General features: G+C 50.1%; 1 protein-coding gene across 2 annotated transcripts in view; it reads right to left on the bottom strand.

Moving 5' to 3' along the window:
- Positions 1-23,465, bottom strand: part of Pfkfb4 (6-phosphofructo-2-kinase/fructose-2,6-biphosphatase 4) — a 40,860-nt gene that overhangs the window by 16,946 nt on the left and 449 nt on the right. Inside the window, exons 1-9 of one of the 2 annotated variants that reach the window (XM_021171356.3) lie at positions 21,847-21,997; positions 14,971-15,087; positions 14,737-14,833; positions 8,527-8,593; positions 6,843-6,917; positions 6,465-6,521; positions 5,745-5,866; positions 3,365-3,572; positions 2,706-2,852 (exon numbers count right to left, since the gene is read on the bottom strand). In XM_021171356.3, the coding sequence (XP_021027015.1) occupies positions 2,706-2,852; positions 3,365-3,572; positions 5,745-5,866; positions 6,465-6,521; positions 6,843-6,917; positions 8,527-8,593; positions 14,737-14,833; positions 14,971-15,087; positions 21,847-21,943 (987 nt within the window). In that variant the 5' untranslated portion in view covers positions 21,944-21,997. Of the gene's footprint in view, positions 1-2,705; positions 2,853-3,364; positions 3,573-5,744; positions 5,867-6,464; positions 6,522-6,842; positions 6,918-8,526; positions 8,594-14,736; positions 14,834-14,970; positions 15,088-21,846; positions 21,998-23,465 lie in introns of those variants that run through there. The other variant, XM_085828038.1, reaches the window with a different exon arrangement.

Raw genomic sequence — 23,465 nt, 5'->3', positions numbered from 1 at the left:
TCCTGTCCTTAGGTGACTCATCTCCTCTGCCCAGGGCCCAGCCCAGTGGCTGGAAACATGGAGATATCCTGAACACTGCTATCCTTTTGTATCCATGTGTCTCCACCAGGGCCCTGGTCCTCAAAACCTGGTCCAGTTCCTGGAAGGGGATGGATAATGAAATGGACAAATCCACCTTCCCTTCCTCTCCCACTGACAGAGGTTCCGGCTTTCATTACCTCACTGTGAGTGCCTGTTTCTCTCCTACAGCCCAACCCTCACATCACCCAACAAAATTGTTCAATGTTGTGTAGGGTGATTATTCTGAGATTTGCATCCATTAAAGACTTCTGCTTCTGGCACTGAAAACCAGCTTGTTTCAATCAACAACTCAGTAGACAGTGAGCCCACGACTACCCAAAGGTTACCCATCACTAGCTGCCCAACAAAAGCAAAGCAATTCTCTGACATGCCGACGCTTGCTGAAAAGGTACCAGGTATGCACTGGATCCAGAATATATTAATGCCCCCTATTAGTCAGCAATAAAAAGGCGATAATCCAATTTGAGGAGACACAAAGAAAAAGACCACAAATAAGATTCTAAGAAAGAAAGGAGCTGGGTGATGGCCCATGCCCGAGATCCTGCCACTCAGAAGGCTGAGACAGGAAAAGGGCCACAGTCCAAGGACAGTGGAGCTGTGTATAATGAGTTCCAAGTTAGACTGAACCACAGAGGGAGAGCTATGCTCCCAAAACAAAACATGACTGATCAATAGACAGACAGACAGACAGACAGACAGATCCAATGACTAATAACAAGTGAGAACTTCTTTAACTACATCTACATGACACTGGTATGTAAACAGACATACATGTCATATATGAATGTAATATAAAAAGAAAATAGATCCACAGGAAAAATAGGGACAGATGTTTACATTAATTAGCTGATGAAAGATCGGACATTAGAATTTTTGTCATAGCATCAAATTAAAATTTGTTGGTCCAGAGAGTGTACCTGTGGGACCAGGGACACAGCACAGCTGGCAGCAAGCTTGCCTGATAAGCATGTAGTCTGGTCTTCAGTACTGTCAAAAAGAGAGGGAGAGAAAAGAAAGGAAAAGAAAAGCCTAGATAGTTTAAACGCAAGAGAGGAGAGTGTGAGGGCTAAGGAACAGTGAGAGAAACCATAACAGGCCGGTAAATTGCCACGTGCGGTTTAAGGTCGGCTGGCTGTGGAGTCAGGCTCCCCCCCCCCTTTCAGCAAGTCTGTCTTCAAGTGTCCTCCATGGTCTGTGGGTGGCCTGCCCCTTACTCGGCACCCGAGGCCCAGGATGAAAACACTGTGTCCTTGAGAATAGCTTGAAGGTCACCCATTTCTAACTCATGTTACTTTCTGTTGTGTATGGATATTTTACCTGCATATATGTCTGTGAACCAAATGCATGTATGGTGCCCACAGAGGCCAGAAGAGGGTGTCAGATCTCCTAGCACTGGAGTCACAGATGGTCGTGAGTCTCCATATGGGGAATGGGAATCAAACCCAGGTCTTTCTTAAAGAGTAGTTTAAAAAAATAATTTTTAAATTTCTATGTGTGTGTGTGTGTGTGTGAATGTATGCGGTGTGTATGGGTGCCTGAAGAGGCCAGAAGAGTGCCAAGTTTGGTGGAACTAGAGTTATCCGTAGTTGTGAGCTAGGATCTGAACTCTGGAAGGGCTTAACCATCTCGCCAGCCAAGAGAGGCCAAGAAATCACTGTTGTTAATCCTGTGATATTTTGGGAGCAAGCAAGAGAAACTTGTTCTAAATCGTGCTGATAGGTTTTCAGACTCCGTTTAACCACAGTTCAGGGTTCCAGGCGGTAGGAGAGCTAGGGACTTTCTAGTAGGCTGGACAGCTTCTGTGTTAAGGAGACAGTTGTCAGAGTCCTGACATCTCAAGGACAACGTCTCCATCTTGCTGGCAGGTTAAACTAAGTACATGTTCCCAGGCCCAGGAACCTACCCTGGTTGGCAATAACTTGGCATAGAGGTTGCAAGCTTAAATATTCTGTAACATTCTGGCTTGTTGGAGTCTGTTCTGTAGCCCTAATTGATCAGTAGCACCTTAATTACAATAAACTTTTGTCACCTGCACTGACCTGGTGCTTGAGTTACGTTGTAATTAAACAGATCCCATAACAGTATAAAAAATGTCCACCGCGGGAAAGAAAAGTCCAACATCCGGCTGGCCGTGGGAAGCTCACTCACAGAGAAAGCTCAATGGGCAGCTCTGGCTGGCTGTCGGCCTCAACTTCCCCAGTCAGTTCCCACAGGTGTCCCGGATGCCTGACCTGGTGATGTCATATTCTTGTGTTCTCTACCTGTTCTTGTGTTGTTTTTCCAGACAGGATTTCTCTGTGTAGCCCTGGCTGTCCTGGAACTCACTCTGTAGGACCAGGCTGGCCTCAAACTCAGAGATCCGCCTGCCTCTGCCTCCCGAGTGCTGGGATTAAGGGTGTGCGCCACCCCTCCTGGATTGCTATATTTATTCTTTCACATAAGAAGCTTCACCTGAGCTGAGAGAAACCCTGTCTCAAAAAACAAAAAAACAAAACCAAAAAAAAAAAAAAGCTCAAAAGTATGATTACCCTACATTATTCTCCAGACCATACTGAGCACAAATTAGGGCAGGCAGATCTCCCTGGCCCTAGGAGGCAGACAGGGGAGGAAGGGACAGTAGTTACCGCATCAATCTCATTGAGGACCTTCCACTGCTCGTAAGGGACGCTCAGCGCCTCGGCTGTCTGGATCGTCCTCTTCATCTGGCTCGTCCAGACCTTCAGATCCTTAATGTTCTGGTCACTGATGAACTGGGCCAGATGCTTGGAAAACTGGAACACATTACAGTACACTCAGCCCCACAGGTCCTGGGCTGCCTCAAGCATAGGGCCCAAACCCAGGAAATGGGTTCAGTTTTTAAAAAGTCACACTATCTTCCCAATGGTGCACACATCCAAGTTCTGTGCCTTCTCCCCAGACCCCAAGAGCAACCCCAGATTTGTTGATCAACTGCCCCAAGGCCATGTGACCTCTTCTATGAGTCCTCGATACCTCCCTGAACCATGTCAAGGCCATAGCTGTTCAGTTGGGGCTCGGGCTGCTCTAAGGGCAATGGCCTCTGCCAGGACAATGTTCGTGTGCGTTTGCTCAGGGCCTCATCCCCTTCCCCATGTTCTACACCAGATAAAGACTCTCTGCCTCAACTGCACATTGGCTATAGCAGCCCCTACACACATATTCACATATCCATCCCTCTACCTGAAGGTACCAATGCACCGATGCATGCACATGTGCATCTCACACACACACACACACACACACACACACACACACACACACTGACCTCCCGGCCCCGGGGGGACAGTCCAGGATCCCCACCAATCCGGCCCTTGAGGTTTAGCTCGCTCTCCCCATGCCGGCAGAGGTAGATGGAGCGGGGTGTCACATGGATGTTCATGAGGTAATAAACGATGCGACTCTGGATGTGGTCTGCAACACGGTTCACCACATAGCTCTGCCCCACGTCCATGATCTTGATGTAGGACAGATCCCTTGCCAGAGAGAAGGTAGAGAGAGCCTGTGAGGGTGGCCAGGCCCTTGGAAGCACACCGGCAGCCACAGGAACCAGCTGTTAAGCCCGCAACTCTGCCCACTGGATCTGGGATCACAACACACAGGGCCGTCAGCTGGTGTGAGAGTGGCAGGGGGTGAGGCAGCTGGGACACACCTCAGTGACACACATACATGCACTGGGGGGGGAGGGGGAGGGTCAACACTCATTGTGCTAAAGGGGACAGGTAGAGCAGTGGTCGTTGAAGTCATGTCATGATTTTACTGCTATGAGTATGTTCCCAGACCCCTTCCTGCCTCCCTCTGTGCTCCGTAAGCTGAACCAGAGACAGCTGTTCCTAGGCTGACCTGGCAGACGCTGGCAAGCGCTGCACTCCCCAAATTTCCTGGGCAGCTTTCTTTCCCCCAGAGACCCTCTCCTCCAGTCACACAGTCAGGGTCATGTATATACCAAGGAGCTGCCACCCCTCCTCCTCAGGCATCCTGTGGCTAAGAAGCACAGGAGGACAGTGCTGGCCTCTCTCTCCACTTTGCGCCTGGGCGATGCTTCTGCTTAGAGAACCCTTATGTTGGCAGCGGTGGAGAGGGATGACTTAGCAAGTGCTGAAGCTGGGCTGTGACTTAACAGTGCTGGGATTGGGCTGTGGCTTGGCCATGCTGGGGACAGGCAGTGACTTAGCAGTGCTGGGAACAGGGGTGGGGTGGGGTGGGGTGAAGCAGCTGAGAGTTCCCGGATGTTCTCATACAAGTTCTCCCTGTCTGTACCCTTATTACCTTTACTCTACCAATAACCCCGGGAGCAACGTTTGCTGACAGGTCTAACTGGGGCTGTTCAGGGTGAGGCCCTCGTGCAGTAGCCCTGCAGAGTGACAAGAAGCGATGCTGATGCTGGGGAGGCCAGGGGGACAGGGGTGGGAGGTGGGAGTTGAATAACAAGGCCATACAGGGACAGGCCTAAGGGCCACTCAGCTCCAGTCTGGCTGCAGAACCCAGCAGAGGGGAGGAGGTGTGCCAACCCATGGTCAACACAGGCACCACCATTCTATGAGTACCCAAAACCGTCCCTCTAGCAGCTGCTGTGGTCCTTGGATCATATATTATACATTATATATGATTATACATTATCTATTCTTATGTAATTATAAACACCAAACACATATTTATAATCCAGCCTTTCACTTAACACTGTGCAATGCACGCTCCCACGTCTTTCTATAATTATAATTTATGGTGACTAAGATTTTTACCATGGCCTCAGTGCTATTTACTTCATTCACTGCTGCTGGTTATACTTAGGCCAAGAGGCACAGTACTGCCAACAATGCAAATGCCGCCCACAGGCTGTTTTCTATCAAGTTTTAGTGGAACACACCCATGGCCATTTATTTACAGTTTCTTTTTTTTTTTTTTTTTTTTTTGCTTTTCGAGACAGGGTTTCTCTGTGTAGCCCTGGCTGTCCTGGAGCTCACTTTGTAGACCAGGCTGGCCTCAGAAATCCGCCTGCCTCTGCCTCCTGAGTGCTGGGATTAAAGGCGTGCGCCACCACGCCCGGCTATTTACAGTTTCTTTTGCAGCACAATGGCACAGTCAGTAACCGTAGCAGGGTTCCAAACCCTAAATAAACCGTTCATTATCTGGCCAGTTGGCTGGAGATGTTGCTGAAGCCAGCCACAAGACCCTCAGCTGGGCACGCACTTTGGAGGTGAAGGTCCTTGGCTACTCAGCACTCCTGCTTGCCATTCTGTCCCAGAGGGAGGCAGATGGACCTGACAAGTAGTGGCCATCGACTGCTGCTCATAGGCAGATCTGGCTAGCTCCTGTCCACTCCCCAACAGCAGAATGAAAGAAATGTATGAAGTGTTTGCAAACACCTTTTGGAAAGACCTCCTGCATAGAAATTAGGTTTAATTTTATTGTGGGACAGGAGTTAATGAGTGCTCTGTAAGCCACCTCTAGCCAACAACTTCTGCCCCAAGGAAAGAAACAAAAGTGGTCAGACCACACCAGCCTTCTGGAGTGCTTCCCTCCCTGAGAGGCCATCACCCTTAGGTGACCACCACAAGGAGCCACCACAGGGAATCACACCGAGATGGCCAAGTGGACTCCCCCGACCCCCTCAGTGCCGCTGCAGGCCATGGGGCTCTCTCACCCACCTGTCCAGGTCTTCATCCAGCGACTCATATGAGTTTTCATAGCATTCAATGCGCCTCATGAAGTCTTCGGTGGCTTCATCGCTGTCCCGGTTGACATAGTCAGGGCTGCCCAGCTTCACTTGCTGTCAGAGTCAGGCACAAAGCAAGAAGCCATCAGGGCTGGAATCCAGGTAGAGCCAGAAAGCAAGAGCACAGCTAGGCAGGGGGCAGGGAGGTGGGACCAGAAGCCAGGCCAGGGCTGGGGGGGGGGGGCCTGAGGCCAGAGCCTGCTCCCATCAGGAATGCTCCTGGCCTGTTAGCCTTTCACCGTGTGGCTCAGTGAGAAGCCTACGGCTCTTTCTCCTGAATTATCTTTCAAACCCATACAGCCATTCTAGATAAATGAGGAGTGCAGACTAAGCCTGGGAGTGGGAAACAAACCCACTTAAATAGAAACCCAGCCCACCCTGGCTGAGGCACCCTTCTGCTGGCCAGGGCTGTGGGGGAGGGGAGCACAGAGCAAAGAATGGGAAAAGAGCAAGAACGAAGGCCCATGAGGCACACAGCCCTCTACACAACTGGTCCTCAGGACTCCAGGCTCATCCACCTCCGCAGTCCCACAGAATTCAAGATCACTGAAGGTCAGGCCAAGAACCAGCCCAAACTGGGATGGGAACCTCACTGTCAAACCGCACCTGTCTCCTTCGTTATCATCCCAAGGAAGTCAGATGTACTGCTTACCACGATGTTGGCAGCAACAACCTCAGGATCCACACAGATAGATTCAACAAAGAAGGTCTACAGCAAGGACAGAAGATGCAGGGACAAGACCACAGGCACGGTTAGTGACTTGCATTTCCTCCCTGAGTGTCCCCCTGCACCCGCGGCCATGCTGACCAAGCTGGAGTGTCATGTAGCTAAATGAGGTGTCACTGTGTCCCGGGCTCTCCCACTAGAGCCCTAGAAAGCAAATTCCAGGAGGAGGGGAAACTGCACCTCCCTCTCAAATCCCTCAGCCACCCGATGCCCAGTGCTCACGAACACCGGGAGGCTGCAAACGGAGTCTCCGAGGGTCCAGATACACAACTCAGCTAAGAAAGGGTGCCCAGAAGATCTCACCTTGTAGCCATTCTGTTCTCCAAAGTTAAAGATCATCGCTCTCCGTTCTCGGGTAGTATTGGTTGCATCAAAAACCTAGGACCAAACTGGGGTGAGTTCAGGACTCTGGCCCAGGGCTGCAGCCCAGGCATCCTCGGGGCCCGGGGGCTTCTTGCCAGGATGCCTGCTGCCCAGGCCAGAGTCTGACCTGGCTCCTGCAGACTCTCACAGAGAGATGTGCTCAGCAGTGCTCGCACAGCAACTGCCCGATTCACCTGCGACCAGAGAAATCTAGCAAAACCAGCTATGCCCAGTACTGCGATTTGGATGTGGTTTTTCTCCTAAGGTTCATGTCCAAGTTCTCCCAAGAGAGATGCAAGTCTGGCCTACCCAGCTCCGTGGTTTTCTATCTCCAGTGTGATCTTTCCCTCAGTGGCTCCTGTCACAATGCTATTTAGATCCTTAACAGAGGCTTGGGGGTGGGGAAGTGCCCAATCTAGAACCTTCAGCCTCATAACTGTGAGCTAAACCTCTTTTGTGAGGGACAGGATCTCACTATGCAGTCCAGGTGGCTTTGAACTTACTGTGTAGGACAGTCTGGCCTCGGACTGGCAGCAATCCCCCTGCCTATGTTTCTCAAGTGCTGAGATTACAAGTATGTGATACCACACCTAACAATACTGCTTTTTCTTTTTTATATATTTTCATTATATTTAGAGTGTGTGCGTGCATGTGTAGTCAAGCCAGAAGACCCAAATTGAAACAGAAAAACCGTTGTTTTTTTTTGTTGTTTTTGTTTTGTTGTTGTTGCTGTTTAAATCAACCAACCAACTGACCCAACAACAAACATCAGGACACTTCTGCTAGGCGAGGCCTCACCCCTCTGTGGTGTGGACATGGGCTCGCAGGCACCCCAGGCTGGCCTACAGCTCCTTATACAGCCAAGGACGCTCCAATCCTCCTGCCTCTACCTCCGTAGAACGGGAACTACAAGCACGCAAAACCATGCTCAGTTTATTCCGTGCTAGAGGTCAAATCCCAGATTCCGCGCCTGCTAGGCCAGCACTGAGCTACACCTCCAGCCTCTTAACTGAAGAAAGGGGTCCTGTGGGATTCACTTCAATAACACAAGCAGAGAGAACAGCAAAGCAGAGAGAAGGGGCCTGGGTTACAGGACAGGACAGTGACGGCCGTGCCACAGGTAGTAGATACAAGTTGGAACTGGGGTCTGAGAGCTCCAGGAGGCACGGTTCCAAAGGGAAAGCGGTAGGAATGAGATGCACAGGCCAGGGGAGATCTTCCTCACGGTTACCCCAGCTCTCCCTGGTCCCACACTTCATCTGCCTGCATGGGTCACCCAGCATCCTGGTAGAATTCCCTCCCCAGGTGTCTGGAATGGTAAACGATATGGGCAGGGCTCCCTAATCCGAAGTTAATATGTGTGGAACACTGAGGTATTCTACTGCTGGTGCTGACTTCCAGAAGGAAGAACTGCAGCATTAAAAGTAGATTCAAGTCCAGGGGAAACGCGGGCCCAGACAGTTCCTTCTGCATGCTTCTTCCCTGGCTAGCACCCTCAGGCGTGCAGGGGCACACCCATCCCACTCACTTCCCTTCCAGGTGCCTGATAAGCAAATGGTGAACTGGGCGTGGGGTGAGGGGAATCCTAAGTCTCACTCTTGACTTTCTAGGGTGTCACACTTACCGCCACGTGTCCCCCCTCCTCACTGAGGAACTTCCGGACATCACTGAGGGCTGCTAAGGCACACTGCCTTCAGGAGAGAAAACAGAGTGAGCTTAGCATCGGACCTTTAACCCTACCACAGAGACAGAGGAGGGGACAGACAGGGGAGGGGACAGCCCTCGGGTCTCCTCCTTTTTCATCTGTCAGCTTGTGGCTCTCATCTGCTGTGTCCCTGGCTGTCGGTTTTCTGAACGATACTTTCCTTTGTTATCTTATCGGGGACCCGCTGTCACTCTGCCATGTTCATGACTCTGAAATGTCATGCGTGGTCTATGATTACCAAGATAAGTGCTTTTATGAATTAATTAATTTATGTTTGGTTTATTTATTTTATTTCGTGTATATGTGTTTTGCCTGCAGGATGTACACTGTGTGTGTGTGTGTGTATGTGTGTGTGTGTGTGTGTGTGTGTGTGCGCGCGCGCGCGTGCCTGGTGCCCTCAGAGATCAGATGGGGGTGTTGGATCCCCCAGAACTCGAGTTACAGGTGGCTATGAACCACTATGTGGATGCTGGGACTTGAACCCAGGTTCTCTGTAAGAGCAGCAAATGCTCTTAACCTTGGAGACATTTCTCTGACCCCGGGATAAATGCGTTCCAATCAGACATTCTCTGTGCTGAGGGCGAGGGCAGCAATGAAGGACACACGGCTGCACGTGTCCTGGAAGAGAGACCTCCACAAACCACCCCCTAAGGGAACAGGGTGCCATCCTCTCTGCCTCTAGCACAGCGCTGTGTCCGTTCAGCTCTGACCCCGGATGATCATGTACAATGATACACTCAGATGCCTCGCTTGCTATAAAATGACTGCCACGTGGAGGCCATTCCCACTCAGCCCACTTCTCCTAAAGGTCTGGAGAGACAAAGCTACCTTTACTTTGTTTTGCTTGAGGCAGGTCTCACTCTATAGCACCGGGTGGCCTAGAGCTCGCTATATAGACCAAGCTAGCCTTGAACTCACAGAGCTCCACCTGCCTCTGCCTCCCACGTGCTATATGTTTGCTTTCTATCTATGACATCCTCCCTTTTCTTTTCTCTCTTTTTCTTTTATTATTTATTTATTTAATGTATGTGAGTACACGGTAGCTGTAGAGGTGATTGTGAGCCTTCACGTGGTTGTCGGGGTTGAATTTTTAGAACCTCTGCTCGCTCTGGTCAGTCCCACTCGCTCAGTCCTTGCTCTGGCCCAAAGATTCATTTATTATCATTAGCTGACTTCTGATATACCAGAAGAGGGCATCAGATCTCATCATGGGTGGTTGTGAGCCACCATGTGGTTGCTGGGATTTGAACTCAGGACCTTCGGAAGAGCAGTCAGTGCTCTTAGCTGCTGAGCCATCTTGACAGCCCAACATCCTCCCTTTTCAAACAAGCAGTGCTAGAAATGGAACCCAGGGCATGGCCCACTCCAGGCAAGCCCTCCCACCTGCGCCTCACTTACTGTCATAGACCAGTGCTAGATCTCCCTTCTGTGATCTCAGGATGTGCATGCACCCCACCCCCACCCCCACGTGTCAGTGTCAAAGGACTATACTGCATAGATGTCATTGTGGAGCCAGGTCCAGGTCACTAGGTAGCTGTGCCCTCGTGCCTCCTGGTGATCCTCTGTGCTCTGTAGGGTTTTCCATTAAAGCTGCAAAGAGCTTTCCTCTGGGAGCTGTAGAGACGGCTCAGTGGTTCATGGCAACTGTGGAGCTTTTAGAGGACATGAGTTCAGTCCCCAGCGCCCATCAGACAGTGCAAAACTAAGCAACTCTAATGCCAGAGATCTCTGTAGTACTTGTATGTATATGGCATGCGCACACACACACACACACACACACACACACACAAAGATATTTAAAAGTTAAAAGAAAGCCAGGGAGTGGTGGCGGCACACGCCATAAATCCCTGCACTTGGGAAGAGGAGGAAGGTGGATCTTTGTGAATTGGTCTACAAAGTATAGCCATGGTTGTTACACAGAGAAATCCTATCTTGAAATAAAAAAATAGACAGACAGACAGACAGACAGACAGATGGACAGACGGACAGATATTAAAGCAAATCTTAAGGAGACAGAGAAATGGCTCAATGGCTCAGAATACTGGCTAATGTTCCAGAGAACAAAGTTCAAAACCCAGCACCCACATCCAATTCTGTGGACTCTGGCTCCCTCTTCTGGTTTTTGAGGGCATGGCAGGCAGATACACACATGGCAGAAAAACACAAAAATTATAAAATGAAAGAAAAATTTAATCTTTAAAAAAAAATGTTTTTAAGGGGCTAGAGTGATGGCTTAGTGGTTAAGAGCACTGGATGCTCTCTCAGAGGACCCAGGTTCAATTCCAGCACCCACATGGCAGCTCACAAGCACCAGAACTCCAGCTGAGGGAATCCAGCAGTCTTCTGACCCCAGAGGACACCAGGCATGTATGTAGTGCACATGAAGGCATGTATGTAGTGCACATGAAGGCATGTATGTAGTGCACATGAAGGCATGTATGTAGTGCACATGAAGGCATGTATGTAGTGCACATGAAGGCATGTGTGTAGTGCACATGAAGGCATGTATGTAGTGCACATGAAGGCATGTATGTAGTGCACATGAAGGCATGTGTGTAGTGCACATGAAGGCATGTATGTAGTGCACATGAAGGCATGTATGTAGTGCACATGAAGGCATGTATGTAGTGCACATGAAGGCATGTATGTAGTGCACATGAAGGCATGTATGTAGTGCACATGAAGGCATGTATGTAGTGCACATGAAGGCATGTATGTAGTGCACATGAAGGCATGTATGTAGTGCACATGAAGGCATGTATGTAGTGCACATGAAGGCATGTATGTAGTGCACATGAAGGCATGTATGTAGTGCACATGAAGGCATGTATGTAGTGCACATGAAGGCATGTATGTAGTGCACATGAAGGCATGTATGTAGTGCACATGAAGGCATGTATGTAGTGCACATGAAGGCATGTATGTAGTGCACATGAAGTCACAACACTCACACATATAAAATAAAGGATAAAAAACATTTTTTAAAAAAGTGTTTTGCCAAAATGTCTGAATTCTGCGTCTAGAAAACGAGCACTGCTGGCCCATTTTCCTACCGGCCTGTAGGTCAGTGTGTTCTGGGCTAAGCTTGGCAGCTGTTCTGACTATGGATCTACTGTGGAGGAGGAATCCCAGGGCCTAAAGGTGGAGACAAGAGAATCAGAAGTTCAAAGTCATTCATGGCTATGTAGTAAGTTCAAGACCAGCCTGAGCTCCATTGTGGCATCGATCTCAAAACAAAACAGAACAAAAATTCCTTCTGCCTGGGCTGAAGGTGAAGCCAATCTATCAAAAAGGCCCTGGTACTGCAAACAACAAAAAAGAAAAAAACAGAACAAAATAAAAAACTACTTCTGGTCCTTTTATTTTTCCAATTCCTTAGAAGAAAAACTGGGATGCTCCGTGGAAATTGGCCCTGTGGCCCAGTGGCTAGATTCAGGCTTTAAGTGTAGAACAAAAACAACAGGACTGTCTGTCCATCCTCTGCCAGAGGCTCCTGTGTCCCTGCAGGTGACCTCGGGCTAGTTCCTCCCACCTCTGTCTGGGTTTCTCATCTGAATTACTCCCCAGATGCTGGCCCTTCAGGAGCCCCAGGGAAACTGCTGGCAGCTGGGGATACCGACACCACAATTCAGACTGAATGGCCCCAAACAATGCTATCCCTTCCTAAGCTCAGATCCACATCTGGGAAGGCACCACCACTGAGCAAATAGGGCCTACGCCTTGGCAATGCTTTAGATTTTGCACCTGAGATGTTGACCTATTAGCCATGAGATATTTAGGTGAGTGGATGATGGGAGGTTTTTGTTGTTGTTGCTGTTTTGTTTAACTGATTGGTTTTGGGTCTTTTCAGACATGGCCTCATGCTGCCCAAGCTGGCCTTGAAGTATGTAATGGATTGCTAACCTTAAACCTGACCCTCCTGCCTTCACCTCCTAAGTGCTGGCACTGTAGGCACGGACCTCCAAACTCAACAGTTACTTCAAATGTGAAGTAACCTGTACAGAAGTGTATGAGACTCCTGGACTCTGTGAGCTTCAGTTTCCTTGCCTATAAAATGGGGACAATGGATAACAGCCACCAAGCATGCAGTAGATCCAAACATCAATACATCTCCTAGCCTCCAGTCTTACCTAAATGTCAGACCCCTTCTGGGTGATTTCCCTGTCTCACCCCTATGATGCAAGTACAGAGGAAGTTTAAGTACACAGTGGGGTGCTCCTGCCCCCTGGTGGCCATAGGGAGAATAGGTAGTAGCCTAGTGCCCTGGTGGCAGCTCCAGGTCAGAACTGCGAGGCTGGACCTGATTTGAGAAAGTCGCTACTACTGTCCTACCAAGATGCAGAGGCAAGTCTGCCACCACAGCTGACAAGGGGATTGTGGTGGTTAGTGGCTGTCGAGCTGAAAAACTCTCCATGACAAACTGTCCGCATCAGGTGGGCCTGTGGGCATGTCTATGAGGGATTTTTAAAAAATATTTATTTTTATTTATTTTTTTGTTTGCATTTTAAGTCTGTGTGAGGGTTTCAGGTCCCCTAGAACTGGAGTTACAGACAGTTATGAGCTGCCATGTGGGTGCTGGGAATTGAACCCAGGTCCTGTGGTAGAGCAGTGTTCTTAGCCACTGAGTCATCTCTCCAGCCCTTGATTTCTTTTCTTTTCTTTTCTTTTTTTTTTTTTTTTTTTTTTTTTTATAATTAGGTTAACTGAAGTGGGAAAACATGCCTTGACCATGTGGGTGACACCCTATGGTGACCTGAATTTAAGAGTGAAGAGCAAGCTGGGCAGGCAGGCATGCACACACTTAACACCTCTCTGTTTTGAGCTGTGGGTGTGACCAGCTGCTTTGGAGTCCTGCCTTGACCTCTCTCGGTGAACTGCAGTCTGGACTGGTAAACCAAACCCACTTTTCTCCCCTACGCTTTCTCTTATGCTTTTGTCTAGTGTCTTCCCACAGCAGCAGGCATGAAGATAGAACAAGGCTTATTTCTGTTGTTATTTAGAGACGGGTCTCACTATGTAGCCCTGGCTATCTGGAACTCACTCTACAGACCAGGCTGTCCCTGAACTCAGAGAGATCTGTCTGCATCTGTCTCCCAAGTGATGGGATGAAAGGTGTGTGCAGCCATGCCCGGCAGGACACAACTCTACGAGCATCCCACCAGCCCTTCCAATAATGACATGTCGTCACTCTTCAAAACATTAAGGGCTGGTGAGATGGCTCAGTGGGTAAGAGCACCCGACTGCTCTTCCGAAGGTCCAGAGTTCAAATCCCAGCAACCACATGGTGGCTCACAACCATCCGTAACGAGATCTGGCGCCCTCTTCTGGAGTGTCTGAAGACAGCTACAGTGTACTTACATATAATAAATAAATAAATCTTTAAAAAAAAAAAAAAAAAAAAAAAAAAACATTAAGCCTCACAGAGATCGTGAGTGTCAACTACTCATTCCACAGCATCCAAACCATGTTAGACTAAACCCAAGGCCTGGCTGGCACATGCCAAGAACATGCCAAGAACATGCCAAGCACATGCCAAGAACATGCCAAGCACGGGACAAACATACTCCAGTACTCGTGAGAGTGCCCATCTTGGGACAGAAAAGAAATAATAATATGAATCTTCTAGGGTAGCCTGGAGTAGACAAACAGGACGTCCATGTCATGCGATGGTCCCAGACACGTCCTGGGTAAGCCTCACCTCTCCCTGAAGCCCCTTCCTTCCCATAGAATGTCCTTACCAAAGGTCCTTAACACTGGGGCAGGGAAGGGACAGCCATCAGGAGGCTACACACAACTTCTCCCTAAACCCATTATATGCCAAACTCTCTACGACCTGAGAGGTTAAGAAGCCAGACCTACAGCTGGGCATGGTGGCACACACTTTAATCCTAGCATTCCAGAGACGGCAGCAGGACTCGTCTCTGAGGTTCCAGGCCCTGTCACACAGCATCGAGCCAGCCCCGGCACCGAGCCAGCCCCAGCAGGCAGTCACTGCACTGAGTAACTGCAGCTCAGGAGCATTCAGAGTTTGAGAGAGGAGAACTTCTTAGCAAATGGGTTGTAACTTAACCAAGCCTTCTCTAGGGCAATGCCCCATCCTCACTCCTCCCCCACCCTCACCACACTTACTTCCTGATTTTCAGGCCTTCTTCATTGTCTGGGAGGAAAAACTCAAAAGATTTGTACGTCTTGACTATGTCCCGGCGATACTGACCGACGTTGAATTCTGGGGGGGAGGAGAGACAGGTCAGGAACCCTACCAACCCCTGCCCAGGACTCTTCCCTGGGCCCTGACCACCACCCAGGCTGGCTTCTCTCTTTCCCTGCCTCCACAGTCCTCCCATGATCCCCTTGGAGCCTCACCCCGAGTAGGCACGCCAATCCAGTTGAGGTACCGTGTCAGCTTCTTAGAAATGTAGGTCTTGCCCCGGGCTGGCAGGCCCACCATGACGATGAGTGTCGGACAGTTAGTCATGCAGACTGGAAAGCAAGCAGCACTGTGATAGTTAATGTGGATTGTCACCTTGGTGGGATTTACAGTCACCATGGAAACAAGCGTCTGGGCTTGTCTATGAGGGAGTTTCTAGTAGGTTAGCAGAGGTAGGGAAAACCTGTCTTAAAGTGGGCAGCCAGCATGTGGGCAGGGGGCCTGGACTGAAAGCAAACAAAAACCAAAGAAAGATGAACAACAGCGTTCATCCATCTCTCTGCTTCCTCGCCGTGGCTGCCATGCAGCCAGCCACCTCAAGCTTCTGCCGCACAACTTCCTTGCCATGATGGTCCGTCCCCTTGACTGTGAGCCAGAAAAAACATTTCCTTCCTTAAGGTATGTTGTCACAGTGACAAGGAGAGCAGCTAGTTTCAGGCACATGGCCACAGGCTGTTGGATCACTAAGTCTCCCTCTGGGCACAGGATTGGTACCAGCTGTACATCCCTGGCTTCCTGGCATCAGACAGCCCCCTAAGAACCCCCAGAGCCAGTCTTAGGCTAACATTTGCTCTGTTCCCAAGACTGTATGGGCTCTGGAACCTCACCGGCTGCTCTACCACAAAGCACATACCGGTATGTATACAAGGCACAGGCAAGCAATTGGACACTGAGCTGTCCATTGCCCAAAGGACAAAGCCTGCCCCTCTCACACAGGAATCCATACCCTAATCTCCATCTACCTCATTTAATAATGTGCCAGTTCCACCGTGGTCTCCTGGTCTCCTCCTTCAAGCCAAGCAGTGGTAGCACACGCCTTTAATCCCAGCACTTGGGAGGCAGAGGCAGGGGGATTTTTGAGTTCGAGGCCAGACTGATCTACAGAGTGAGTTCCAAGACAGCCAGGGCTATCACAGAGAAACCCTGTCTCAAAAAACAAAAAACAGAAAGAAAAGAAAAGGTCTCCCTTCAACCTGTCCTTTTCCAAGAGCACCTGCACACGAACCTGGGGCATTTTCACCCCCTATTTGGTCACCTCACTAATGACTACAACTCTAGACTGATTCCTTGGAGTAGCGGTTATTAGTGACTGTCCACCAAGCCAAGCAACCGCCAGCTGTGCCTAGCTTTGTTGTTTATATCCCCTCGTGGAAGTGTGAGCAGGGTTGGGAGACCCTCACCGGAGTATCCGGCTACACCCTACCACCTGCTGTATATAAGAACCCCTCACCTACGTTCTGTAAGGAGGTCCAGTCAACTCATCGGCTTAGACTGAACTTGTGGAGCTGTGCCTCCGAAGGCCACTGGGACCTTAGGAGGAGGGGTAGAGTTTGTTTGCACCCCCCAGGGAAGGATTTAACCACAGTATCCCTGCAGTGCCCGAGCCACCCATGGCCCTGGCCCAGCACCGATGCGCAGTAACTAGGATGCGGGGAGACAAGAAGTGCATCAAGGTGAGGGTCACATGGGACTGAGGCAGAGGCCCAACAATGACAGTCCTCTCCATAGTCTGCTCATCTCCATTTCGCATGCTACTAAGTCGGGGTGTCAACCAGACAAGTTGCCAAGGCTGGAGGCAGGGAAAGACCTGTCCACAGTGTCCCTGCGCTTCAGCTGCCTGGGACTGATGACCAAGCAGCAGGAGAGCTTGTGACTCAACTCAGCTTCTAAAGTGACCAAATGTGACCCCATCCTAGTCACAGGAGCCTTCTTTTTCATCACCCATAGGACCAGGGACAGTAAAACCAGAGGAGACGGTTGGGCGGTGGTGGCTCATTCCCTTAATCACACAGCACTTGGGAGACAGAAGCAGGAAGATCTTTCTGAGTTTGAGGTCAGCCTGGTCTACAGAGTGAGTTCCAGGACAGCCAGGGCTATTAAACCAAACCAAACCAAAAAGCCCATAGGGGACAGACTGCTAAGCAGATGTGGTGAGCTGTCCCTGCCTCTCCTCTGTCCACTTAGTTGTCCTCCTTTGCCAGACTATAAAGAAGCCCCTTAGCTGGCTCTCTAGAGCACAGAGCTCAGGGACAGCTCTACCTGGTGTCAGCAATCAGGCAGGCTTCCCTGTTTTGAGTCTGGCACCTTCTGGCCACTCGGAGTCTGGCCCTCACAGCATGATTTAGCACTTTCCCCAAGGAAAAGCTGGAGCTCTCCTGGGAAGCTGCGCCCTTCGCCTTGCTCCAGCAGCATCCTGGACTATGGACACAAGCGAACTTCAGCCCCATCAACACTCAGGTCAAGGGATGTGGGCGGCATCATTCCTGTGCATGACCCAGACACGGAGCCCCAGGGGGGCAGGAAGGAGACGTGGGCTGAAGCAAAAGGGAGGACACTTGCAGAATAACCTCAGTATTGGCTAAGGTTAAAAGAAACCAACAGAGTGAAGCAAGGCCCTGCCTCCTCCTCAGGCCCAGCCTGAGACTTCTGGAGTCTGTTATTTGCACAATTCCTGCCCAGGCTGACCAGCAGTGCTGAAGCAATTTAAAGAGAGTATATCAGGGGCAATCCATCCGCCTGTCTCTACCGATGGACACCTACACACATACACACACACACACACACACACACCACTGCTCCCTCAGGGGCAGCACTCAGAATTTCACGACCGAGGCACTGTATCTAATCTTCACACCTGTCCTAGAGTTTCTGTTGCTGCGATGAAACACCGTGACTAAAAGCAACTTGGGAGGAAAGAGTTTATCTGGCTGACGCTTCCATATCACTGTTCATCACTGAAAGAAGTCAGGACAGGAACTCAAACATAGCAGGCACCTGGAGGCAGGAGCTGATGCAGAGGCCACGGAGGGTGCTGTTCACTGGCTTGCTCATCATGGCTTGCTCAGCCTGCTTTCTTGGGACCACCAGCCCTGGGATAGCCCCACCCACAATGGGCTGAGCCCTCTCCCATCTATTACTAATTAACAAAATGCCCTACAGGCTTGCCTGGAGCCTGATTTTCCAGAGGCATTTTCTCAGTTGAGGCTCCCTCCTTGGGTCAAGCTGACATAAAAACTAGACAGCACAACATCTATTTTTCCAGAGTAGACCTGGGCCTCCTCCCACAGTCTCTGGTGACAGTGCCCCTGTTCCCCTCTCCCATCAACCACAAGGTGGACAGTCAGGGCAGCAGATTGGATCTGGGCACAAAACAAGGCAATAAATTGGTGATCGCCTCTGCTTCTTAAGATAAGCTTCCCAGCAAAGAAACAAAGCAAAGCAAAGGTCAGGAGCATTCGTGGCAGCCCTGCCTACAACAGCAAGATGTGGAGATAGGCCCTTGAGGGAAGAAATTATTATACACAGGGCAGAACCGGGGGGGGGGGGGGGACACTGCAGACCTTGAGAAGAGTGAGAAAAGGTGGGGTCTGCAGTCAGACGCTAGCCCTGGGCCCAGAAGGACTCCAACATCTGGTAGCCAGGATGCAGAGCACATAACACCACACACAGAAAGAAGGATGTCAGAAGACTTCCTGTCAGCTCAGCCCTCTCTGCTTACTTTTTCCATATATTTACGGAAGGCCACAGAGCCTCGGAGCCCAGAGGCCTGAGACATCTGTGGCAATGGAGAGCTTATACCTGCCCACCTACTTCCAGGCACTTCTGCCAAAGGCACAGCCCCAGTCCCTGGAGTGAATTCCAGGTAGACGCCTGAATCGACTATACCTGTTCCCGGCATCTTGACCACACTGAGGAAGGAAGAACTCTTCAAAATGAAGCAACATCACATGACAGTCCCACTCAGGGGACAGAAGTTGACTCTCCAGGTGCCCTGTGCATACACACAAATCCTGTCACATCTCAAGTCATCTTGTCACTAAAAGAAGCCATCAGAAAACAAGACCCGGGGCTGCAGAGATAGCTCAGTAGTTAAAGCCCCTTCTTCTTAGCCTGGTGTTGAGGCACGTGTCTCTTTAATCCCAGCACTCTGGGGGCAGAGGCAGGCGGATCTCTGTGAATTCGAGGCCAGCCTGGTCTACAGAGAGAGTTCCAGGCCAGCCAGGGCTACACAGAGAAACCCTGTCTTTCAACAACAAAGCTCTTGCTCTTGCAGAGGACCAGGGTTTGGTTCCCAGCACCCACAGAGGAGCACAAGGGTCCAGAACTCTAGTTCCAGGGGATCTGGTGCTGCCTTCTGACCTCTACGGACATTAGGCACACACACAGTTCACAGACCTACATGAAAGCAAAATACTCAAACGCATAAAATAAGTAAATAAAGCCTAGGAAACTTAAAAAGAAAGAAACAAAGAAAGACAGACAGACGGACAGGCAGGCAAGCAGACAGACAGAGGCAAGAGAACCATCCACAAGGTCAACACTAGCCCAGTCTACTACATCCTCAAAAACAAAACATAATATCCTACCTGCCACGGTACTGGGGTCCCTCATGCCCTGTCCCATCTCCTTAGAGCTCCTAAAGGTCTAAGCTGGGATGCTAATGGTAAGGAAGACTAGTAGCTTCCAGACACGTCGGCGTCGCTCTGGGTTTTATAAATGTATCAAATTTTATCAACTGCTTATGGTTTTCGAGGCTGGAGAACGTGCCTTTGTCAGTTGGCACCAACACCAACACCCCGAGGAGCTGGGGACCCCGAGTGGCTGGGGACAGCAGAGAAAACCCACCACCAGCCCCAACTAGAAGCAGGCAGTTTCTTCCTCGGAAGGGTCTTGGTCAGGTCATCTATCCTTCCTTGTCCTAGGGACTTTACTGTCCTGGCAGTCTTCCAACCTGGCCCCAGGTCACTGTGCAAAGGGTAAAATGCTGCACAGGTGCATACAGAGAGGCTGACTGGGTGTGCTGTGACCTCTGGGATCCCTGGCTAGGGCACACATCTGCAAGCTTCATCTTTGACCATGTCACCTCCTGTCCAGAAAAGTGTATGTAGCCTTGGCTGTTCTGGAACTCATTGTCAGGCTGGCCTTGAACTCAAGAGATCCATATGCCTCCTCTGTCTCCCTGGGATGAAAGACACATGCCACAACCACGTGATACAAGAGCCACATTTCAATCCTATACTTAGAACTTAGGGAAAGATGTACAGACCTGGCCTCAGGAGCAGACAGAAGGGTCTGGCTCAGGCTGACACCTCAGTCCCCGACTCTGATGTAGTAAAAGGCAAAAAGGAGATTGGTGGTGGTGAGATCTACTTTCCTTTCTTTCCTCTGTTTGTGTTTTGTTTTGTTTGTTTATTTTTGAGACAGGGTCACTCTACAAAGCCCTCACCACCCTGGAACGCACTATGTACTTTGAGTTGCTTCAAACTCAAAGAGATCCTCCTGCCTCTGCCTCCTGAGTGCTGGGATCAAAGGTTTGCACCACCACACCCAGCTTGCTTCCAATTTTCAAGTATTTACTTGTTAGAGGCAAAAATGACAACGGTCTCATCCTAGGCTGAGAGCTAAGGGTTGGCTCCTTGTCCAAGATCACACAGCAGGTCCCAGGATGTGGCTTGAGCATTACTGTCCCCAAAGTCCAGGTCCCTGCTCCTTCCTTCTGTAACGGGGGCAGCCACCCCCTGGTCTGGTCGGCTGTCCTAATAGACTGGCAAGGAACTTCTGCCTTAATTCTTCCTTTTGGAACCTGGCCAGGCTAAATCCACAGCCCCTGAGGACTCAGAATGTGTCTGTCTGCACAGCTACGGCTCTACCAGTACCCATATTGTGGTCAAAGCCACCACCCACAGGAACACAGTCTGCTTATGAACTACTGCCATTCTAACAGGACCCAAGTCATGATCATATAACACACACCTTCCCCACTCCCAACCCCTCTCATTATGGTAATGGTCAAAGTGGTGGCCTCAGGCTGGCCTTGGCCACAGAAGCCTAGAGGACCCTCCCCTCCCTTATCACACACAGCAGCCTTCAGGAATGCACAGAGACCCTGGCACATCACACAACAGCCTGATCTCCATTTCCATATCTGCGCCACCAGTTGTACGAGATGTTCTCTGAGGTCTTTGCCAAGCTGCAAATTCATTACAATATTTGAGTTACTTATAAAACAATTTTTTTCTTTTCCTTGTCAATAAAAAAATTACAGACTCGTCATTCAAGAACAAACAGGAAAACCAAGGAAGTAGATGAAAACACTCAGGATCCCAGAAGAGGTAAGTCACTTCGCAATTCACAAATTACAGCATAATTCTTTGATGTTTGACTCTCCTGTGCAGTTATTTACCAGTGACCTCAAGTGGGTGCTTCCACATTCAGGGGCACAGAGATAGGTCCATATGGTGTGCTGTTCCCACTGTCTAAATCCTGACAACTGTACTCCCCTGAAGTTCCTCTAAAACTTTGGCTTTAAAACCAAGGGGTACCTGAGGACTACTGGCCCATGGCTAGGCTTTCAAAAGCTCTCAGCTCAAAGAGGCCAACTGCCCTGTCTGGAGCTACACAACTCAGTTTCCAGCCAGACTTCCCGCTAGCCCACTATGTAGCCAGGAGAGAGGAAAGAGCCACGGCCACAAACGAAGTCCCCTTCTATATGCAGGCACTGGAAACAGCTCGGGTTGGTGCCTATCCACTGGATCAGACCCAGTCTCCAACAGACTGAGATGTCCCCTCACATCTGTCCCCACTCCTGCTTTACCACACTTCTGCGGGCCACTGTCATGGTATCATGGTCACTCCCGCTCACCTGTTCCCAGCCTCTCACCTGTCTCCAACTCCGCCCACCAGTTACAATAGCCTCACCGGTGCCTGCTTCTCTACCAGTCTCCTGCCTTTCCACTGGAGACCCTCGTCTAGGCCATCTACCCACCCATCCGGGTTCACCTCCCCTCTCTCCTTGAGGACCCCGGTCTTACCACCACGCTGGCTGGCGTGCAGAGCGGGCCTGCCATTGCTGTACGGCATCCAGATCTTCTTCAGGGGATTCTGGGTCAATTCCCGTGGAGACGCCATCCCCGGGCTGGGATGAATCGGACTGCGCTGCTACTCACCCAGCAACCGGGCCACCTCGGGCCACCCGAGGTCCCGCCCCTCCGGCCCCGCCCACCCTCTAGCGGCTCCAACTCTTGTCAATCTTCTCGCAGGCCCGCCCCAGTACTAATAGGCTCCACCCAAACTACAGAGGCACTGGCCTACGACTACGCATGCCCAATTTTACTATCGCTTCTTTTGGACTAAGCACGCCCGCCCCATCCGTCAAGCCAGAGCTGATAACGCGCATGCTCAACCAGCTACGTTTGACACCCGGATTATACAGACCCCGCCCCGGATGTGAAGTTTACTGTACTCAACCAGATTGTTCTTATTTGCATAGGCCCCACTCATGGTCCCGCCCAGGGTGCTGCAGCCCTGCCCCAAAACTTTTGTGGCCTCTACTCCCTTGAGAATTGTGACCTCACAGTCGCCTGCTGAGAAGGGTACAGAGAGGCGGAGCAGCCCTGCGTGATCCTCAGAGCCGGATAGTCTACTTGTCCCTGAATGGCTCTAATGACTGACTTGCTGTCCTGGAAGTCAACCACCGCTGCGCCCTCCTGGACTTTCTTCGGTCCTCCTCGGATGCTTTTAGCCTTGAAACTTCCCGGGTCCACAAGAACAACTTGTTCAACCATAGAGAAAAAGTTCCCTTCTCTTAGGGACATAAACACAGAATACATCTCAAAATCGACCATGTTTTGGCCTGGCTGCTGGGGAACTTAGGCTAAATCTCTGAAATATATGAACAAGCTTTTTGGGGTCTCACTAGGCAGTATTCTGATTTTCTTCCCAGGATTTATATTTTACCAATTATAATTTTGTTGCTGTTTGGTTTTTCTTTCATTTGGGGGAGAAGGGCAGATTTCATGTTGCCAGGCTGTCCTGGAACTTAATGTGTAGCTGAGGGTAACCTTGAACTTCTGCTCATCTTGCTTTCACCTTCCAAGCTCCAGTGTTTCCACAGTGTTTATGCAGGGAATCGAACTGAGAGAACCTAAGGCTTTGTGCATGCTAGGTAAGCTAACTCCTGCCCCAATTAGTGTTTTAATAATGAATTTATTTTTTTTAACGAGCTTCTGTCTCTTCATCAGGAAAATGAGATGCAGACGTCATCAATTTTACAAGACTGTGGTACAGATTAAATGTGTCAGTCTCAGAAATCTGTTTAAAAACATGTAGGCGTTCTCATTCATTATATTACCTCCCTTTCTGCCTTTGAAAATGTACTGGGACAAGGGCCCAGGGCCAGGGCTGGCAGCTCAGGCTTAAGGGCTAAAGTGGTACCATATGAACAAATTCTCCAGCTGGGCGACCCCCCCCAGTAAACATGACCCCTTGGAGGCCAGTGAGGGGCGGTATGTGGAAGTCACTCTTCTGCGTTTGACCCCCACCAGTCTCCAGAAAGCTCAGGCCTTGTCTTTCTGCTCAGCCCCACCTCTCCAAACTGTATATATTCTGTGCAGGCCCCAGCAACGGGGTTTGAATCTCAATCTCACTACCC

This window comes from Mus caroli, unplaced genomic scaffold, assembly GCF_978045245.1.
Source record: "Mus caroli unplaced genomic scaffold, Mus_caroli_1 scaffold_11, whole genome shotgun sequence".
Taxonomy (NCBI): domain Eukaryota; kingdom Metazoa; phylum Chordata; class Mammalia; order Rodentia; family Muridae; genus Mus; species Mus caroli.
Note: the sequence above shows the minus strand (reverse complement) of the source record. Positions and strands in the feature narration are given on the sequence as shown.